General features: G+C 46.6%; 1 protein-coding gene across 2 annotated transcripts in view; it reads left to right on the top strand.

Moving 5' to 3' along the window:
• The window catches only part of EVC2 (EvC ciliary complex subunit 2), a 494,903-nt gene that overhangs the window by 38,464 nt on the left and 435,145 nt on the right, over nt 1-21,294 (top strand). For both annotated transcript variants that reach the window (XM_086964103.1, XM_086964102.1), the window contains exon 4: nt 4,047-4,109. In XM_086964103.1, the coding sequence (XP_086820229.1) occupies nt 4,047-4,109 (63 nt within the window). The remainder of the gene's footprint in view (nt 1-4,046; nt 4,110-21,294) is intronic.

The raw sequence follows: 21,294 nt of genomic DNA, 5'->3' as shown, positions 1-21,294 counted from the left end.
AGAATTGCTGTAGCGCTGGCATGAACAGGTATCTGAGGGGGTGAAATACAATTTGCTACAATGCAAGCAATGTTTGAAAGGCAAGTTGCTGTTATTTAATCTCTTGAAATATAAGGCACTTCTCTGCTGAATGAACCATACCATTGCATGTTAAAAGATACTATAAGGTGTGAAAAAAATGGAGTACATATTTCTCAACAGTCACAACGCAAATAACTGTGTCAGAGAAAGTAAAGTCCTTAAGAGGAGGGTTGAGACAAATGTTTATTTTCACCCAACTCAGTGATACCCCTTTTATCAGCCTCACAAGGATGAAAGGCTGAGTAGGCCCACCGGGATTCGAATCAGTGACCAAGATTTCAAACACATATCTCATGAGTGGATGCATTAGTCCACTGAGCCAGCAACCTGGACTCAGAAGCGCTTGTATTCGTAAGTAAGCCCTCTTCTTCCAACAGGAGTCAGGAGTATTCTGCATTTTGCTCCATGAAACAGGAGGCCAACCACTTGAGCTTTGGATACCAGCGTCAATCCCTGGAGACGAGCAGGTTTCAGTATTCTCAGATTACTTGAATCCTTTATTAATCCCTCTTCATCCAGCAGAAATCTACTCCCAGATGAATCCGTGCCCGTCTGATTGCTTTGGGGAGTCAGAATATTTTCCTGTATGCAGCTGTATTGCAACGCTCTATTGTCTCTGTGAGCATGCCAGGAAACGTAAGCTACCCAAAACTTATGGTATGTAACAATTTAGCCCGCGTGACTATCCGGATCCCCTCAGCCGTAGGACTCTGTAGTTTGTGGTGGAGTTTGATTAAGGCAAATGCAGTTTTGGTTGCCTTTTATTCCCAGCCTTTCTGCTCAAGAAAGATGTGCCCGTGTCTGACAGCTCGATGCTGAGATGGTTGTGTTTGCATGTCGTACTTAAGTTTTAGGGTACGAACTGCCATTTTAATGGATGTTTTTGGCTCTTTGGCCAAATACCAGAACTATATTTTTGAAGAATTTGCGGACAGGGACTTCTTCGAATAAAAGGAGTGCAGAATACCCAAGACCCTCTTCATCCCAGTTTGAGTAAGGTCCAGTAGCACCAAGTCATCCGCGTACTGAATGAGAGTCAATTTGTTGTGGCCTAGTTCCAAGAGAAAGATTTTTCCTTTCATGAGGTTTACACCTAAATCCGCTGTTTGTTGATTGAACAAGGTGGGTGCAATGACGCATCCCTGCTTCAGGCCTTTGTTTGTGTATATTTTTGCAGTGAGGAATAAAGAGCACAGTGATAGTTTAACAGCTAGAGAAGTAAGACAAATGTTGATTTTGAATATTTGATCTAGCACAGACATCGCTCCAAGAAGCAGAAGAGTGCATTTGCAGAGATCATTTTAATAGTGGAAGCAGCATCTCTATCATGAGATTCTACGATAGAACAGTATCCTATTTGAGGGTTTGCTGACACCAGATTATAGAAACTTGAATTTTGTGATGAGGGAGAAGGTGGGACATGATAATTAGGAGTATACCCTTTGCTGTTTAACTTTTTACTTTTTTATGTTGACCAATTGCAGATATTTACAATTTAAGTTACAAAAAGATTCTCTGATTCACACAAACCTTTGCCGAATTGAGAATTCTCCAAGATGCTCTGTATGCACAATATATATATATATATATTACAATTCGATTTGATCAAAATGTAGTAAAAGGCAGCATTTCCACATTTACAAAAATCTTTAAGGGTGAATTATTCAATAATTCAGGAATATCATAGAAAATGCACTGCATGCATTGAAACCTATTGACACATTGCCCTAAATTTGATGATTACAGAACCTAAACTTTAATGTAGTTATTGGTGCGATCGAATCTGTTAACGCTTCAGTCCGTGTGGATAACCGAAGTGTAATCCCCTATACTGCACTAGCACTGTTTTATAATCCACATACACACCACCAAGAGCCAGAAGAATGCTAACTTGACCACGAACAGCTTGATTTCGAGTTTGGCGGATGGGTTAATCCGTCACAAACTTGACTGATATCCGGTCTGCCGTATTATGAGTTCCATTATATTCCATTGTATATTATGGAACTCTTAGTACGGCGCATGGGACACCAGTCACGTTTGTGATGGAGTAACCCGTCTGCAAAACTCGTAATCCGGCCCTAAATGTCAGAGTTTGTCTACTTTACAAGCATTCTTGACAGTGGTCGATCAGCACAATCCACCAAGCTGTTTTCTTCAATTTATTACACAAAGAAACAATCCAAACCTTGGTTCACTTTTTTGCTTCACCTAAAAGAAAAAGATGGCGTAAGGAAGGTAAAACGAAGAGCAAAGGCAATGTATAGTGAATATGAAGAAAAGTATGTCAGGAAGATGAAGAGTGAGACAAGGGCATATGGAAGAGAAAGAATGAGAGAAATTTACAGGGAAGAGAAAGAGTGAAACCAAGGCACAGAGTTAGAGTGTTGTGCTCGAACAATGGGAGAGCAATAGACAAAGCAATGCACTTGCAAGGGAATGGAAAGCAAGCTTGAAAAAACAGGCCAGTACATCTTGGAGGGCATGAAAGAGTGGGCCAATGAACAATACAAAACGAAGCATCAATCTTAAGAGAAGCATAGGGAGTGAATATCCTTGAAGGATTGCTCAAAAGACCACTCTCACCCGCAGTAATTTTGAACTTTGTTATGAGCCACGTTCGAGTACTTATATGATTGATTTGCCCATTACTCCACTTATCATCCTCTTGTCAGATTCTCAACCAGTAGGGATATTCAGCTATGTGCCACATTACGGTAGTGGTGCTGGACCGTGCTAGGTGCAGTCGCAACGTCTACCTTCTGATGAATGTGTAATTACGAGGGAGACATCCCCTGCTCTCAACCACGAGGCCTGTAGTTTAATATGACTCTGGTTCTAACCGATCTGAATGAGGGACTGGTAGTGTTTTAATAATTTCCTTCTTTGTGCATGGTTTGACTGGATACCAGAACTAGGGAGTCCTGATACCTAGAAGAAGACCTTAGACCTTTTAAGGCTGTTGTATAGGTCGAAACATGTTGGTAACTGATGAATACAAAATGGGCAGGTAAATCATTGTACTTCACCATAATACCAGTTTCTTGTGTTTTTAAAGGATACCAGAGGTACTCACTAATAAAGAAAATCTTTGAGTATACCCCTAGGCATTTTTAACTATACTTGCATCAAAGAGGACCTGAGTATTTGTCCTGAAACAAGATTTATAAAATCTCCTAGGGCATCTTTCTCCCTCAGTTGAGTCTGCTGGAGTAGCATTGTTCTTACCCCAGTGTGAGAGGTCGCCAATGATGAAGCATGTCTTGATACATTAAGGGTGAGACGACCTCTCAAATATCTTTTGAAGACCCTATCTGCTTAAGTCTGAACTGTAAATTAGCAGTGGTGACAATACAATACACAAGTATTTTTTTGTGTTGATCTGTTAGCTAGGAGGACATACTTGAGGATTTACCTCCAATACTCTGTTGCGGGGATTGATATTCTGCTACCTTCCAAACTATAACAATTCTGCCATCAACCACTATTATGTTTATTACTTTAAATAAAGTCGGTCGCATTTTTAAATTGAGTACCAATTACATTTGCAATCTGGTCTTTGTTTAAACATTTCTATATAAACAGTCCACATTATTCATGCTTCTGCAGCAGCGAAAACAGTATTGCTGAACAAAGTAGTCTTTGACTAGGTGAGGTGTAGAATTGTATATTATAGTTTGATGTTTATGTCGAGTGACATGTCTATTAATATTGAAAAGTAAAGATTGATTGTTTGTGCTCCAGAAATTGTTGTTTCTTTTCATTTGAGAAGTGTATCGATTGTTTCACCGCTTGTATTACATTTGTGCATCATGTGTCTGTTTACTTCCCTCTCAAAAATAGTATATATTCTCATCACGAAAGTTTTAAATGTCAAGTAATCCATTACAAATGATTTGAATCCTTCTTCGTTGAGAGTGGTTTGTTTCTTCCGTTTAACTTAATGAGCTACAATTTTTTTACAGCGTGCAGACACGATAAGGACTTTAACATCTGACCATGGCCTAACCTTTGAGAAATGTGCAGTGGTGAGTTTAACTTGGTTTTTACTAATTCACACAAATATTTGCTTTATATTTGTCTCCACTTTTTGGACTTGTTCGCAGCATTCTGCCCAACCTCAATTAAAAAATGACTGGTATGTTCACCTCCCACCTAAAAGAATGCATTAGTAGACTTTTCAACAAATTCACAGTACTTTAGGTACGCATGATTTGGAACAGTATCACATATCTGATTGCTTGCTTTAAAAAAACGAGCATTGACAAAGCCATTTGGTTGACTTTAATTTGCTAACGATGTAAAGATAGGCATTTACAAATGCTGTTTTGAAGTGTTGCATGCATAAATGCTGTTTATTGTAGCGCGGCGGGGCCTGGAAGTCACTAGGCCGCAGCAGTGCTAAATTAAAGACACAAGACTATCGCTTTTACTCTCGTGGCCGGAAGACCCAGAGCGGTATCCGGCTTTTTATTTATCCCCTCGAGTCGAGCCCTGAGTTGTGTATGGATGCATGAAAACTGCAACATTGTAGTAGAGGGCCCGGGTGGCTCTCTACATCTCTCCTTTCTTTCGGTTCCAGACCACCATGTCCTCCCAGTTCATGAAGACGTATATACAAAGTCTTTCAGTCTCTGACTTGGTGCAGGATTCGGCCGGAGACCATACTTCTGGCTCCGGGAACTGGAACCAGCCAGAGCCCTGGACGGAAGACTCTCGGACGACTCAGTTGCTGTGTCTTGATGGGTCGACCTGGCAGCGTCTGCACCACCTTGGCTTGCTCGCCGGGGTGTCTCCAGCGATGAACTCTCCATGCTGGGTGAGGCCGGAGGGGAGGAGCTTGGAAGTGTATCTTGATAGTTGGATACTTCTGGGCCCAGCTCCTTCTCGCTGTCTTCTTGAACCTGGACACGTTCCTCGTCACAAAGTGCTGTCCCTTTTGAGCAGTGACCATGGTCCCCTGAATGCCCACAACGGTCCATACTTATGGCTCGCAGGGCCTCCGGAACTTCCAACCGGGGTGTTGGTCTTTGATCACGACCCCGGTCTCCCACTCTTAGCTGGGGTTCTTGTGCCCTTCGGGCTTCGCTGGCTTTCCGGGTTGTTCTCTCCCTCCTTGCTTGGACCGCCTCATCGTCCCACTCCACGGGCACCCACATCGGGTCCGACGGGATACTGTCTCATGGGGCCCGCTTGAACAGTTGGTTGTGCTGTGAGGGGTCTGTTGATACGCACCAAGGAATTGGTCGAGAGCTGTCTCGGTGTCTTCTCCTTCTCCCACAGCATTGCGCAGCGCTCAGTTGAGTGTCCGCATCAGACGTTCCACTTCTCAGTTTGCTTGTGGCCATAACAGGGTGATCTTCCGGTTGCAAATCACCTTATTCTCAAGGTACTCCTGAAACTCTCCACCCTGGAACGGAGGTCCGTTGTCAGACTTTACCTCCAAAGGCAGCCCCATCATTGCAAAAGTCTTGTCCAGGACCCTCTTCACCTGTGGAAATGCCATTGACGTCACTACTTCGACAATGGGGAACTTCGAGAATGAGTCAACCATGAACAGCATGTGACGCCAATCTGGGAAGCTCCCAAAATCTAGGTTGATATGTGTCCAGGGATCTTGCTCGGTTCTTCAGTGATCACAGGTGCAGGTGCTGGATCTCCTCCGCTGATCGTACAGGCGTAGCACTGCCTCACCATTTCCTCCACCATGGAGTCCATAGCGGGGAACCAGACCTTGTTCTGCAACCTGGCCTTTGTTTTCGCCATCCCTTGGTGGCCAAGGTGTGCCAGTGTGAGGATCCATTTCTGCAACCTCTCTGGGACTACTAATAGGTGTCCTCTTAAAACAACTCCTTGTTCCCCCACACCGAGTTCATAGCGGACTTGCCAGAGCTGTTGTTGAGCGTGGCTGACTTCGGGCCGGAGGACAAGCTTCCGAGGACTGGTTTCTGGCATTCCAGCCGTCTTCAGCCCGGCTTGCTTGAATCCAGTGGCAAAGTGAGCAAGGGACTCACGTCTAAGCATACCCTGCCACACTTATGGCGGCCAAAAGCGGTACAAAAGGGGGTGGTGATGGGCGGAGCATCTGAATCAATCAAACACTCACACCCAGTCAAAAGATCTGGGTTTAATCCATCACCGTTCTTTAGCCCACTCTGCCACCCCAGTTCAGACATGGCTATATGCAAATCAGTCTGACCCTGTGCCTCATGGGAACAGTCCAGCCCGAACTGCCAAGCCATGTCTTCCCTGGACCGGAAACAAGCTTCCGAGGACCGGTTTCTGGCATTCCAGCCGTCTTCAGCCCGGCTTGCTTGAATCCAGTGGCAAAGTGAGCAAGGGACTCACGTCTGAGCATACCCTGTCACACTTATGGCAGCCAAAAGCGGTACAAAAAGGGGTGGTGATGGACGGAGCATCTGAATCAATCAAACGCTCACACCCAGTCAAAAGATCTGGGTTGGATGCTTGATTCCGGTCTAGGAAAGCCATGGCTTGGTAGTTCGGGCTGGACTGTTCCCATGCGGCACAGGGTCAAGGCTGATTTGCATATAGCCATTGTCTGACCTAGGGTGGTGTGGAGTGCAGAAAAACGATGGATTTAGGCCCAGATCTTTGTACTGGGATGAATGTAAGACAGTGTTCTGTATTCTGTCCATCAACTGTGTTTTTTGCAATTTTCACCCCGAGTGGGCTGGGTATGCTCAGACGTGAGTCCCAGGCTCTCCACATCACTGGAGTCAAGCTATCCAGGCTGAAGAAGGCTAATAGCCAGAAACCGGTCCTTGGATCCTTGATTCCGGTCTAGGAAAGACATGGCTTGGTAGTTCGGGCTGGACTGTTCCCATGAGGCGCAGGGTCAAGGCTGATTTGCATATAGCCATTGTCTGACCTAGGGTGGTGTGGAGTGCAGAAAAACCATGGATTTAGGCCCAGATCTTTGTACTGGGGTGAATGGAAGACATTCTTCTGCATTCTGTCCATCAACTGTGTTTTTTGCAATTCCCTCTCGATTTGAGCATACCTAGTCTCTGTGTGGGTGAGGGCCTTGCTTGCATAGGCGACTGGTTTCCAGACCTCAGGGCCGTGTTCCTGAAGGAGGACCGCCCCTAGGCCCACTGGGTTGGCGTAGACGACCAGTTCCGTGCGCCGCCTTGGATGGAAGTAGGCCATCACTGTCTTGTCCAGCAGTCCTGCTTTGATGTCATGGAACGCTTTGTTGGCAGCCGTCGTCCCCTCCCATTTGTGATCATGGCATGTGAGGATCCGCAGCGGCTCAGACATGGCAGCGAGGTTGGGGATGAAATGCCTACAATACGTGGCCATGCTGAGGAAACTCCTCACTTCAGTGGGGTTCTTTGGCTTCCTGGCTGCGTGGATGGCCGCTGCCTTCTTAAGGTCCACTAAGAGTCCCTCTCGGGTGAATGTATACCCGAAGAAGTCAACTGTCTCTTGATAAAACAAGCACTTGGACTTGTGCAGGGTCAACCAACAGTCTGCTTGTCTCTTCAGAGTGGCTCGGAAATGATTGTGGTGTTCCTCCAGTGTGTTTGAGAAGACTAGTATGTCATCACTAAGGTTGATCACACCTTGCAGCCTCAACAGTGCTTCTCTGATGGCATTTTGGAAGACTTCGGCTGCTGATGACACTCCGAAGCTGAGCCTCTTGTACCTTTGGAGGCCCACGTGCTTCGAGAAGTTGGTGATATACCTGCTCTCGGGCTCCAGTTCCAGCTGATGGTAGCTGGCATTCAGGTCCAGCTTGGAGAACCACTTGGCTCCGTTTAGGTCCGCCACTATGTCGTCCATTGTGGGAGTGATGTGACGTTCTCTCTTTACAGCGGTATTTGGCAGTCTCATGTCGACACAGAGCCAGATGACTCTGGGTTGCTTGGGTTTGGGAACCACAACCCGCGGGGATACCCATGGAGTTGGGCAGAGACTTTTTCAATCACGTTGAGATCTTCGAGCTTTTTCAGCTCTTCCTCCACTTGCGGGCAAAGGTTGAACGGCACCCGCCGATGCCTGAGGGACACTGGTCTTACCGAGGGGTCAATGTGGAGCTCTAATTTCTTGCCCTTGAGCTTTCCAAGTCCTTTGAAGAGAGCCCCGAATTCCTTCAGCATCGCTTCAGCATGGGAGTCATGGATCTGGTTGGCGAAGAAGACCATTCCTAGGTCCTCAGCCGTGCAGCAGCTGAGCAGAGTCCCCTTTCTTCCCTCGGTGATGTGGAACCTAGTCTCAGTGGAGTAGTTTCCACTCACAACTGTGGCCTGAATGACTCCACGGAGAGGAAGCGGATCAGTCCCTACATACATATAGATCCGGGCTGTGGAAGATGCAAGCGGGGGTCGAGGTGACAGGCGGTCGTACTGCTCCGAGTCACATTGACAGACGCACCGGTGTCAATGAGGGCTTTTATGTCGGTGCCTTCGACTGAAGCGGAGCACATGGGAGGAGGCCTTTGGCGACGGTCCGTTCGGCTGACATACAATACCGCAAACACTTCCTCTTCCTCATCTTCATACATCGGGCATCATTCCTGCGACTGGTCCTCCGCTGTCGCTGGTGGATCGCCGAGTGAGATCTGGTGAACGCGTTGTGGCATGCTTCTGGGCCTTGATGACGTTTGGCCAAACCGCCCGCCGCGGCATACCTTGGCATAGTGATTCAGCTTGCCACAGCAGGCGCATGTCTTCCCTTTTGCCCAGCAGTCGGCCGTTGTGGGGTAGTTTTCACCACAGTCCACCTGGTGGCAGCCTGGGCACTTGGCGAGCTATGGTGGGGGGGGTCTATGGATTGCTTCAACCCTCTCTTCTTTGATCGGTGGGTGCCTGGGTGCATGTGAGGCGGCAACCGGTGTGTGCAGGGCGGCTTCCATTTCCTCCGCTCGGACGTCTGACAGCTCGTGGGAGCGGGCCAGGACCAGTATCTCATGCAGCAAGATTCCTGGTTGACGAAGGATTAGCATCCACAGGAGTTTGGAGCGGCAACCGGCGTAGCCGTGCATAGAACTTGTCGACAGACTCAGAGTCCATTTGCCATGCCCTCTTGAACTAGAAGTTCTCAAAGTCGGGGTTGAGTTGGGGGTCAAAGTGCCTGTTGAGTGTGGCGACCACCACCTCGTAGTCGTTGAAATTTCCATTGTTGGAGAGCGTTTCGAAGAGGTCATAAATTTCAGCGCCTCCATAGTAGATGAGAAGCGACCGTTTCACGGTTCCATCAGTTTCCCTAGTCCCTTTGTTGTAGTGGTTGAGCCGTCCAACCCATGCTTTCCATCTTGGTGCAGCTGTGGCTGGGTCAGAGGCTTCACTAAAGGGGGGTAGAGGCGCAACCGCCATGTGGCTGTGCCCTGGGGGAAGCGCATTGGCACCCCCCCTGGATTGTTTCCTCCATCTTGCAGGGCGGCAGTGCCAGCCGTCGGTGAGTTGCTCATCATGGCCATGCACCGACGCACAGGTGCGAGGGTGTGGCTTAGGTGCTGAAAGTCTGTGTCTGGGCATACGTGTCAGCGTGTGACCACGTGCCACAGACTGTTCTGTGGCTCTACTGGCATGCAGGAGGTGATTTGTCCCTTGGCTCAGTCTGGTGGGGCAGAAAAGTGTGATTGTCAAGCCTTTGTCTGCCTTGCACAGTAGCTTTCCTGTTCCCTATCTTTTTTTTTTTATTTACTTGTGCTCAGTATGTTCAGTCTACCCCACTGATCCACCTGTATGAGGGTGTGTCTTTGAGATGGTTTATCTCAGAGCAAACACACGCAGTACGACCTCTGTCTGGTCTGTACTTACCAGTGTGTGCCACTGAAGATCCCTACAACCTTGGTCAGATGTGTGTGAGTTCGGTGCAGGTGACGAGCAGGCAGCAGACCGGGCAGCTCAGTCTTGAGGGCTTTACCTACAGAAGGCAGGCAGAGAGCCGTGCTCTTTGCTGGTGTGCCTCAACGCGGCACTGATGAGGCAGGGGGAGGGGGCTGGAGCAGGCGTGCCTCGGCAACGTGCTTTGTGATGAGCAGACGGGGCGGCCAGGCCGCAGGGAGGCCGCGTTGCCTCTGCGCTCTCGCGGCGGGCACTTACCCCAAATTGAATACAGCTGCCGCGAGCGCCGCTGGCTGAACGGCTCCCGTTGGACAGGGAGATCCGTGGGCGGGTGCAGGATGATCAGCGCCAGCAGTGGGGTGAGGTTCCGTGACAATTTGAACCCGTGTTTTTCAATATTGTCGGAAATACATAATATTGGTATCAGCAAACCGCAAATGATCCATTTAGCATGTCCTGGTGTTTTCGCTACGCTACGAGCAAGAGTACTCCTGTAACCAACACATTTCTGATCTACCCATGGCATCCATCTTAGATCATGGCAGCCATTTTTTGTTTCTTGCCCTCACATACGCAATAACCTCTGATCACTTCATTTCAATTAAGGACACGTAGCCTTAGCCGGAGATTCACCTCTCTAGTGACACGTGCATCTTAGACCAGATCACGCTGTAGCTGCATGACTCGACAAAGGCTGCCTCCTCTGCCCGAGGCCAGCCCTGCTGAACTGGTTCTCGTGTCCGTTGGCCTGATCACGATTAGGCGGCCGAAGCTGGTAGCCTTGCCCATTTACAACCCACAAACATCTCTTATCCTGCTTTTCTATCTTCTGCACCTGGCTCTGCTCCTTTCCTTCTGGGCCTTTATTAGGGGGAGGTAACGAAATTTACGATGAGGCGGTCCGGGTCCTGAATGAAAAGTTGACATGAGATTATGATGGAAAAGTGGGAACCTCTCATTCGTAATGTTGTATCATCAGATATTGTCGACGATTCCTGTGCAACGCCAAATATTTATTGTTTAGGACACAAAGGTTTGGGAATGTAGTAACATGTGAAGAATTTGCCCGAAGCCCAATTTTCAGTATATAAGGAACAGCCCTCTTTGTACAAATCGAACAGGCTCCTAGATACTGCCCATGCGTAGTTTCTGTGACTTCTGTGTCCCTGCAGTAATAAACCTTTGGTCTTTGACGCCACCATCGAGAAGCCCGTGTTTCTGTTTATTTGCGCACCAAGACAGGTGGAACTCCGGGGTCTTCGGGTGTTGTTCCCTGACACCTCTGGACGGAACCAAAAAGTCCAGAACTCCAATTGGCGCCCAACGTGGGGCGACGTCATTCGGTACCGGTCCAAAAGCCTGAAGAGTTCGAGAAGCTTCGTGTGAAGATTCCTGAGGGAGGCGCCCCACTTCATCGATCCCGGCATATCGCAAAAGTGGCCCGAAGTTCTCTTCCACGAGGGTTCCCGTTCAGGACGGCTGCAGTGGGCCGTTGCCTTGACCGTCGCCCTGTCTTGGACCCGAGGTGCAGTCCTTAGTACGGCGAAACGTGACGGGTTTCTCCTTGGTGACGTCTTCAGTGCCTCAGTTAAGTATTTAGTGGTTGCTAGTTGGTTACTTCGTGAGGGTTGTTAAAATCCTTTTTGGTTCTTGGTTTGGTTTGGTTTCGTAAGATTATCACTGGTTGTTCTGGTTACGATAATCTATTTGGTTTAGTTTGGGTATCGATACATCAGTTCGCTTTTGGTAGGCCTAAGTTCTTGGTTCAGGTGCACATATCTGTTTCTTGTTTTGTCTGTTTTGTGTTCCGGATTGCAAAATGGTAAGTCGGAGAAATTGTATGTTGTCGTGTTTTGGTTGCAACAGTGATTCACGATTGGAGGACTCATGTCTGGTTCCTCCGATTGGGACTCCCTTATATGATCTGTACTGTAAGCATGGTGTGGGTCCTATATCTTATAATGAGGTATGGGTCCGCTATACGGAAAAGGATGGTGTCCTTACTTGGCCACTACATGGTAGTTTTGAACCCGAAATCCTTGATAATTTAGAAGCGAAATTGTTTAGGAAGAAAGCCCGGCCGGCAATGTTTGATTCTTTCCGTTACTGGCGAAAAGAATCTAAACAGAGAGAAATTAAAAGGTTGAAGAAAGAACAGAAAGAGCAAGAAGAAGTGACTTTAGAGCAAGCGGCTAAGCAGCTGCAAGTCAATGAGTCTGAGAAGGCTATAGAGGTGGCCATTAGAGAACATAATTTAGCGATTGACAAGTGCTATCCTGCCTTGCCATCGAAAACAACTAAGATACTGGAGGACCCCGAGAACGATCCTCTGTTGTCTTATCTGTTAAGGTCGCCTCCACCGTATGCACAGGGTGCTACGGCTCCACCTTTACCGAATGTTCAATTGCCGGTTGCTGGACAACCTGGTATTCCTGCTCCTGCCCCCCAGAATCAAGCTCCTGTACCTCCTGTGGTCAATATGAATGTTCCTACGGCACCTCCTCTTCCTGGGTTGCCGACTTCTTTACCTATACCTGTGTCGCTCACACCTACTGTTCCACAAGCTATTTTCCTTGATACTCCTACTGTCCCGCTATCTGTTCCTACTTCTACTGTGTTCTCTGTGTCTGCTAGTATGTTGACTCCGCTTTCTGTTCGTCGAAGAATCACTGATTCTGTCTCTAGCATTCTATCTCCTCTCTATAAAACTTTAATCAAGACTCCTACTTCTGACTCTGTTCAAAGACGTAGTCAGCTTCCGAGTACTGAGGAACGGGGAATTTTAGATTCCACAGCTCTCAGATGGATTTCGAAGAGTAGGTGATATAGTACGAGAGATGTACTAGATACATTTATGCAGTGGAATGAACCAACGCAACGGTATGTCTTTGACGAGATGTGCTCGCTTTTACGTGAGGAAGTAGAAGAAGATGATGTTGAATCGAATTTAGAAGACTTAATTAAGGTTCAGAAAGAGTTTGCTGCAGGAATGATAGTAGGTCAAAATATAAAAGAAGCGATGGAGCTGATTTTAAGTTATAGAAATGATCCATCACTTCGTTCACCAAGAGACTTAGAGAAAAGTAAGACGAAGCCAAATCGCCAATATCCAATGAGGGAGGTTCCTCCAATTTGGCGCGAAGCGGTGCAAGCTGACGCACCGAATGGTATTGCAGCCGCTCCGGCCCAATTCCAAAGAGTGTGGATACACATTCCATGGAAACGAGCCGAAGTGCTAGCAGTGAAGCAGGCCTTGCCAGATCCGCGTAAGAACGCTGCCGGATACTATAAGGAATTAACACAGACAGTTGAGGCCTGTGTAATGAATCTGGCGGACATTGATATGTTATTTGGTAATGTAGTTCCGCAACCAATTTGGGCTAAAATTCATAAAGAGAATCATCCAGTTGCCCTAGGTGGTGATTGGGCAGCTATCATTGCAGCGGATGGTCAGCAAATAGGTGGTTCCAAACCCGAACCCCTAATTGCTAATCTTCCAGGCAGAATAATCGACTTAATGAAGACTCTGATGCCCGCATTGCGTGTTAATTGGGACAAGTTGTCCGCATGCAGGCAAAAGAAAGATGAAAGTGTTTCCGACTTTTTCACGAGGTTCGAAGAGACTTTTGTAGATCATAGTGGTCAGGATATGAGCACAGAAGGAGGACAGAGACTGTTTGTCGATAAATTCGTACATAATTTGTTACCTGAGTTATGCAATAAATTAAAAGATTCAGAGAGTGCGTGGGCTGTCTCTACAACTGCGCAAATACTTGCAGCTGCACAGTATTATGAAAATAGGGATAAAGAGGAGAAAGAGAAATCAGATAAGAAAACGAAAGACTTAAAGACTAAAGTTCTCTTGCAACAGGCGTATCCGCCTCGCACGAGTCAGACAAATACGCAACAAGGGCCATATCAAAGGACAGATTATAGTTCACCGAGACCTCAATATCAGTGGAATCAGTGTGCGTACTGTAAGAAAGAAGGTCACTACAAAAATGAGTGCCCAGTCTTAGCGCAAAATAATGCAGCAGCAGCTCAGAGAGGTCGTGGTGGTTTTGTGCAAAATTCTAGAGGTCGAGGACGAGGTGCTATGCCTCCACAGACGAATGATCGCCCTTCCAATCACTTTGATCAACGAAATGGACAGTCTGCCCAGCAAAATAGATCTCAACAGTATCTAGTTGAAGACTATTGTGAAGTGGATGAGGGATTTCAGCAAAATGGGTACTAGGACAGCCATGGACAGAGAGAGGGAGTAGTATCAGTTCCAGTGGATCAGAGTGGGCCTTATGTCGCAGTAGCAACATCAGGTGTAGTCGAACCGTTTCTGTTGGATACTGGTGCAGCAAAAAGTTCTATCATTCATGCGAAACTCCCTGGCGCACCTTTGTCCGGCTCAACAAATGTTTCTGTAGGTTTTTCAGGCGCCCCTGTTTACAACCCCATATCTGGTCCTTTGTCTATTTCTGTTGGACCGTGCCAATTGAAAGCACCCCTGATTTTGACGACAGGTTGTAATGAAAATCTGCTTGGTTTAGACTTGTTAAAACGCCTATATGCGACATTGTACTGTTCTCCGGAAGGAGTACAGCTTACATTGGGTAAAAGAATAACCTCTCCGATGTACTTGTCAATGGATGCACTCCCGCCAGAGCTGCGTTCGCTTCCTGATACTCTTTGGGCGACTGGTCCTAATGATGTAGGCCTTTTAGAAATCCCACCATATGTAGTCACTTTGAAAGCAAATGTAAAATTTCCACGAATTCCTCAATATAAAATATCTAGTGAAGGAGAACGAGCACTTTTATTGATTGTACAAGATTTGATTAAGAAAGGTGTGGTTGAAGAAACTAGAGGAAATGTCTGTAACAGTCCTGTATTACCGATTTTGAAACGAACTGATCCTACAAAACCTCCAGTGTATAGGTTTGTCATTAACCTAAGAGAAGTTAATAAGATTGTAATCCCGCAGTTTCCTGTAGTTCCAGACATTACTGCCTTGTTAACATTGATTCCTGCTACAGCCACATGGTTTTCCGTCATCGACTTGAAAAATGCCTTTTTCAGCATTCCGATAGCCGAGGAAAGCAGAGATATTTTCGGCTTCTGTCTAGGAGGTCGAAGTTTCAGGTTTAAACGCGCTCCACAAGGCTATTGTCAGAGCCCATCCATTTACAGTCAGGCACTAAAAAGTCAGTTAGATTCCTTTGTCCTTCCTCCAGGTTCTGCTCTAGTGCAGCATGTAGACGATCTTCTAGTGGCTGCCGATGACGAGCAAACTTGCAAAGCAGCTACAATTTCGTTATTGCATCATTTGTCCAATTTGAATCATAAGGTATCACCTTCGAAAATGCAATACTGCTGCCAAGAAGTGACCTACCTAGGTCATCTCTTGTCAAAGGAGGGAAGGAAGTTGACCCCAGAAAGAATAAAAGCAATTACGCAGATGAGTGTTCCCCGCACGCAGAGAGAAGTACGTGCCTTTTTAGGTATTACCTCGTACTGTAGGCAGTGGATCCCAAATTTTTCTCTTTTAGCAAAACCGTTGGTAGCTTTGACTGGGAAAAATGTTCTGAGTCCGGTGCCATGGTCTGATGAATGTCAGGAGAGTTTTTCTGAGTTACGAAAAGCATTGTGTTCAGCTCCTGTATTGGGTACACCTGATTATAGCAAGCCATTCACGCTCTATGTTCACGAGAGAGAAGGTTGCGTGTTGAGTGTTCTGACACAGAAATTTGGTGATAAACAACGCCCTTGTGCGTATTTTTCATCAACATTAGATCCGGTAGCCAGAGCGTTACCTAGTTGTTTGAGAGCTACAGTGGCAGCTGCGGCTTCCATTCGACAATCTGCTGGATTGGTGATGAACAACATGCTAGTGGTCATGGTTCCTCATGCTGTGGATTAAGCATGGGCGAATTTTGCGAATCTCGCGTTCGCGAATTTTGCGGATTTGCGAACTCGCAATCCGCAAAATCCGCGAATTCTCGCGAATTTGCGGATTTTTTTTTTTTGTGTGTTTGCGCGGGTTTCTGCCAGTTCGCGAGGGTTTTGTACAATGTCGCAAATTGCGAACTTACCTGTCGGGTCGCAAGTTTCGCGAACTTGTTGTTTCTACGTGTCCAGCCTGTTTGGGACACTCTTCTTCATCACTGCCACTCTCTGTCACCACTGCCACTCTCTGACTACTCATGCCACCCTCTGGCCCACCCATGCCACCCTCTGTTTCATCACAGCACCCTCTGGTTGTCCAGTCAGTGTACATTATTGTGGCAACGCAAGCACACCTTCCCTGCCTCAAGTGACCTGAATTAATTTGGGGCTGATTAATGTGTCACAGAATATTTTTTTAGCTGGCACCTGCTTCCTTAGTGCTTCCTGATTAGTGAACTTTTGCACTTGCTAAGTGCTTTCATTGTTGCAAAATTAGTTACAACACCTGCCCTGCCCCAACTGACAATAATGAATTAGGGGCTGATTAATGGATTTGAACTGCCAGCCTGGCTCCTGCTTGTCTCCCTTAGCTGTAATTCAGGACCTTTGTGGCATATGTGTAACTATTCTGAGGTTCAGAGCAGGGTCACATAATAGTTGCAACTGGCAACTGAACTCTGGAGGGGCCCCTCAGCAAGCACTACAGGAAATGGCTACTAATGATGAGCCTGAACTTTTGAACCTGGTAAGTAGTTACTTTCAGTTTGCTAAAATCGTATTTCTGCAATTTTGCACTTATTCGCGGGGCGCGAACTCACGCGAACTCACGCGAACAGTGCGAGCAGTGCGAGCAAAATCCGCTGCTCGCGGATTTGCGGATTTTGCGGGAGATTCGCGAATCTCGCGGATTGCGAATTTCCCGAAAATCCGCAAAATCCGCGAGCGAAACGGATTTTCCGCCCATGCTTACTGTGGATACACTCATGAATCGAACCAAGACACAACACCTTACCAGTGCGAGACTATCTGGTTACGAGCTGACATTACTAGCGAGTCATATTCAGATCAAAAGATGTAATGTATTGAATCCAGCAACGCTGTTGCCGGCTAATCAAGAGTCGAGTGATTCCGAGCCCCATGATTGTTGTTTTAGAATGGAGGAAGAGACAAAAGGACGAATTGGTTTAAAAGACACTCCATTGTCAGATCCAGATGGCACGTTGTATGTGGATGGGTCATGTTTTAAATTGGAGAATGGTGATGTGACTGCTGCCTATGCAGTAACGACTTTGAAAACGATTGTGGAAACTGCAAGAGTGAGTCAGAATTCTGCCCAAGCTGCAGAATTAATAGCTCTAACAAGAGCGTGTGTTTTAGCTAAGGGAAAGATAGTGAATGTGTTTACAGATAGTCAGTACGCGTTTGGTGTGGCCCATAGTTTTGGCCGTTTGTGGAAAGAAAGAGGTTTCATTACGTCCCATGGGACTAAGATTCAACATGGTCAGCTAGTTAACGACCTGTTGGAACCTCTAACCTTGCCGACTGAAGTTGCGATTGTGAAGTGCAGTGCTCATAAAGCAATCACGGATGATGTTGGTCGTGGGAATGCTTTTGCTGATGAGACCGCTAAACAAACAGCTAGAGATATGATGAGTAGAATGTATGTTGCTACGTCTGCAAGATGGATTTCCGAGTCTGGAATGTGTGAGGATACAGTGGAAAGTGTGAAAGAGATTCAGAAAGAGGCAACTGAGGAGGAAAAACGTGCATGGAAAGAAAGTTCGGGCAAGTTGGATTCGAGTGGGTGTTGGATTGATTTGTCAGAACAACAGCGTTGGATGTTGCCTGATGCGTATGTGCTTGCAGTGGTGACAATGGCGCATGGAGTAGCGCATATAAGTTCTAAAGGAATCTGTAAGATGTTGGCTCCGGTCTGGAAGAATGATGGGATCAGTAAATGTGCAGAGAGAGTGGTGAAAAATTGTATGGTATGCCTGATGCATAATCCTGGCAAGGGAACCCCAACTCCTGCTGGTCACTTCGCTCCTCCTTCCTGCCCCTTTGAAGTGATTCAACTAGATTTCATACACATGGATCGCTGTAATAATTTAAAATACGTCCTGGTGGTAGTCTGTGCATTTTCCAGGTGGATCGAAGCATATCCACTAAAGGACAATACTGCCCTATCAACTGCCAAAATTCTTCTCAAAGAATATTTCCCTAGGTATGGAATGCCACGGATTGTATGGTCAGATAACGGAAGTGAGTTTATAGGGAAAGTTATGCAGAGTGTGTGTGCCGGTTTGGGCATTAAACAGAAGTTCCACAGTGCAAACCATCCCCAGTCTGCTGGTTTAGTTGAGGGTTACAATGGCACCCTCAAATTAAAACTAGCTAAAATACAGGCATCCACGGGTTTATCCTGGCCAGACGCATTGCCCTTGGCTTTGTTATCAACGAGAGCAACTGTACATTCTAGAGTAGGGCTTAGTCCCTACGAAATTGTTTTTGGCCGCCCGGCAAATGTTTGGGGTGTGCCTAGGCCAAAGGAGTTTTGTTCTCTAGAATATCCTATGTTGATCGATTACCTTTACGACTTGACTGCTAAATTGAGTCTTATTCACCAACAGATTTTCGATGCATTGCCAAAGCCTCCGGAGAGTCCAGGGCATCAGCTGAAACCCGGCGACCACGTTGTGGTTAGAAACTTCGCGAGGACAAAGAACCTTCAACCAAGATTCGTTGGCCCCTTCCAAGTGTTGCTTGCGACAAGAACCGCTGTTCGTCTAGCTGGTCGCAAGCACTGGGTACATGCGTCTCATGTCAAACGTGTACCTTTGCCACTTCCTTACGACGACTGGGTGAAGAAAGGAATTGGTGCCTCCGAATTTGAACACACGCCAAAGTTCATCCCTTTCAGCGATGCCAAATTGATTACCGACACTCCGAACTCTGACTCTCCTCCTGAAAAGACTCCTCTGAACTCTGAACATTTGTCCTCTGCATCAGAAAAAACTCTGTCATCTGCGAACCTGAACACTGCAACAGCTACTAGTGATACGTTATTTACCGATCAAACAGTTCCTGCAAAGCAAAGATACAACTTACGACCTCGTAATATGGACAAATAAAGCAGGCAACTGCCTATTGTGATATTTTGAAATTTTGAACTTTTGCCTTCAGCCAGGAAGTTTGCTATTGTTTTATTGTTTTTTAAAATTGCCTTGCCGTCTGGGTAGCCGTAGGGTCGTGGCTGTGTGCCTAGTTGAATCTGCGGGGGTCTGACACAAGGTCGATCTTTCTGTTGGTTCTGGGAACTCTCAGGGCTGATAGAGGCATTTTCATCTACGTACACATCATCAGTGGTTGCGAGCGGATTGTAGAAGATGGAGCTTCCTGCGCTGCAACGAGAAAATGTGATTTGTGTTCGCAGAAACAGACTTTACAGAATTCTTCACAGCAAATGCTTTTTCATACAATGTACCATTACATTTTTGATTGTTTTGATAACGTTGGTGGGTGGAATCGTCTTTGGTATGAGTTTGATTTTTATGCCAGTAACCACAGTACCTCCCCTTGATCCTGCTACTTCTACTGTTTCTTCTATACACTCTTTTCACTCGTTTCCTGAACATGAGCAAGCTCGACGCTCAGAATTCATTAATAACACTTTCGTACAGCTCTTGCACCAACACCAACTGGTAGTTAACACTACAGACTGCTGGGTGTGTGGCTTGATACCCCACACTATGGATAAAGGTATTCCCTATCTGGTTTTGCCTTTTAGCTACAATGGATCATTTCAGGCCCTTCAAACCATCTTTGCTTATGCCCTTGAAACCTAACCTCCACGTCCACCACGTTCCACTAAATATAACTCTGCCAACAAAGCTTTAGTCCAGGGAATTATTGACATGATCAAGGACGTCAATAATACTCCATCCTACCCTAGAGACGAATTGCGAGTATATTTGAGTTGGAATTCTTCAGAGTATCGCCTTAGTTTGGGAGAAAGCAAGCGTAAAAGCTCAACTCCAATCTGGGTCGTACTTCACCGAGGTCAGGTCTGTTTGCAAAGTAATGGGAGAAATCCGAGAGCTCAGCTAGGGAGGAGTGAGTGCGTAGAGACCTACGTGTTTCCGTCTAACTCTTCCCCTGCTTTTCTTACTGCTAGGGGTACCTACTTCATTTGTCGAGACAGAGCGTATACATGGTTACCTGCCGACTTTTCAGGCTCATGTTATATTGCTCGATTGTTGCCTCCAACATACACTACTTCATCCGATTATCACAAGACCAGAGTAGCAAGAGGTGTCTTCAGCAAGGAAGATACCGCTGGTCAGGAAGCTGGAGACTTCTTCAAAGGTTTCCTTCCGTTCTGGGGGCCTATGGCCAATAGTAGAAACATACGTCAGCTAACACGGGTAGTTGAATCTACTATCACCGAAACTGCTGGTGCCCTTAGCAATTTGACAGCTGAGCTTCAGGCGGATAGACTCATGACGTTGCAGAACCGTATGGTTCTAGACGTAATACTTGCAGATCGAGGTGGGGTATGCAGAATGATCCAATCGAGCTGCTGTGTCTTTATTCCTAACAATGCTCCAACAGTCTATGAGGCGATCTCGAAGCTACACAAGATTTCCGACTCTATTCATGTAGACAAGGGAAACTGGTCCTTCATGGAGTGGTTTTGGACTCTGATATCAGCGTGGGGATGGAAGGTTCTGATGGTCATTGGTGTCATCTTAGTATTCCTATTCTCATGCTGCCTGATTATCCAGTGTGGTCCTGCTCTGTGTAGTCTTTGTGCTGCAACCTGTTTTAGAAAACCACCTGCGTCTGGAGAAAAGGCGCGAGAAAGGATGATGATACAACAACATGTCACTGACCTGATGAGCATAGAATTAGACTCTGACATAGACTGAGTAATTGCCTATGTAAGGGCAAAAGGAGGGTCTGAGGTTCCGTGACAATTTGAACCCGTGTTTTTCAATATTGTCGGAAATACATAATATTGGTATCAGCAAACCGCAAATGATCCATTTAGCATGTCCTGGTGTTTTCGCTACGCTACGAGCAAGAGTACTCCTGTAACCAACACATTTCTGATCTACCCATGGCATCCATCTTAGATCATGGCAGCCATTTTTTGTTTCTTGCCCTCACATACGCAATAACCTCTGATCACTTCATTTCAATTAAGGACACGTAGCCTTAGCCGGAGATTCACCTCTCTAGTGACACGTGCATCTTAGACCAGATCACGCTGTAGCTGCATGACTCGACAAAGGCTGCCTCCTCTGCCCGAGGCCAGCCCTGCTGAACTGGTTCTCGTGTCCGTTGGCCTGATCACGATTAGGCGGCCGAAGCTGGTAGCCTTGCCCATTTACAACCCACAAACATCTCTTATCCTGCTTTTCTATCTTCTGCACCTGGCTCTGCTCCTTTCCTTCTG

This window comes from Lissotriton vulgaris, chromosome 3_2 (assembly GCF_964263255.1).
Source record: "Lissotriton vulgaris chromosome 3_2, aLisVul1.2, whole genome shotgun sequence".
Taxonomy (NCBI): Eukaryota; Metazoa; Chordata; class Amphibia; order Caudata; family Salamandridae; genus Lissotriton; species Lissotriton vulgaris.
The sequence above is the reverse complement of the archived record's forward strand: the minus strand, read 5'-3'. Positions and strand labels throughout refer to the sequence as shown.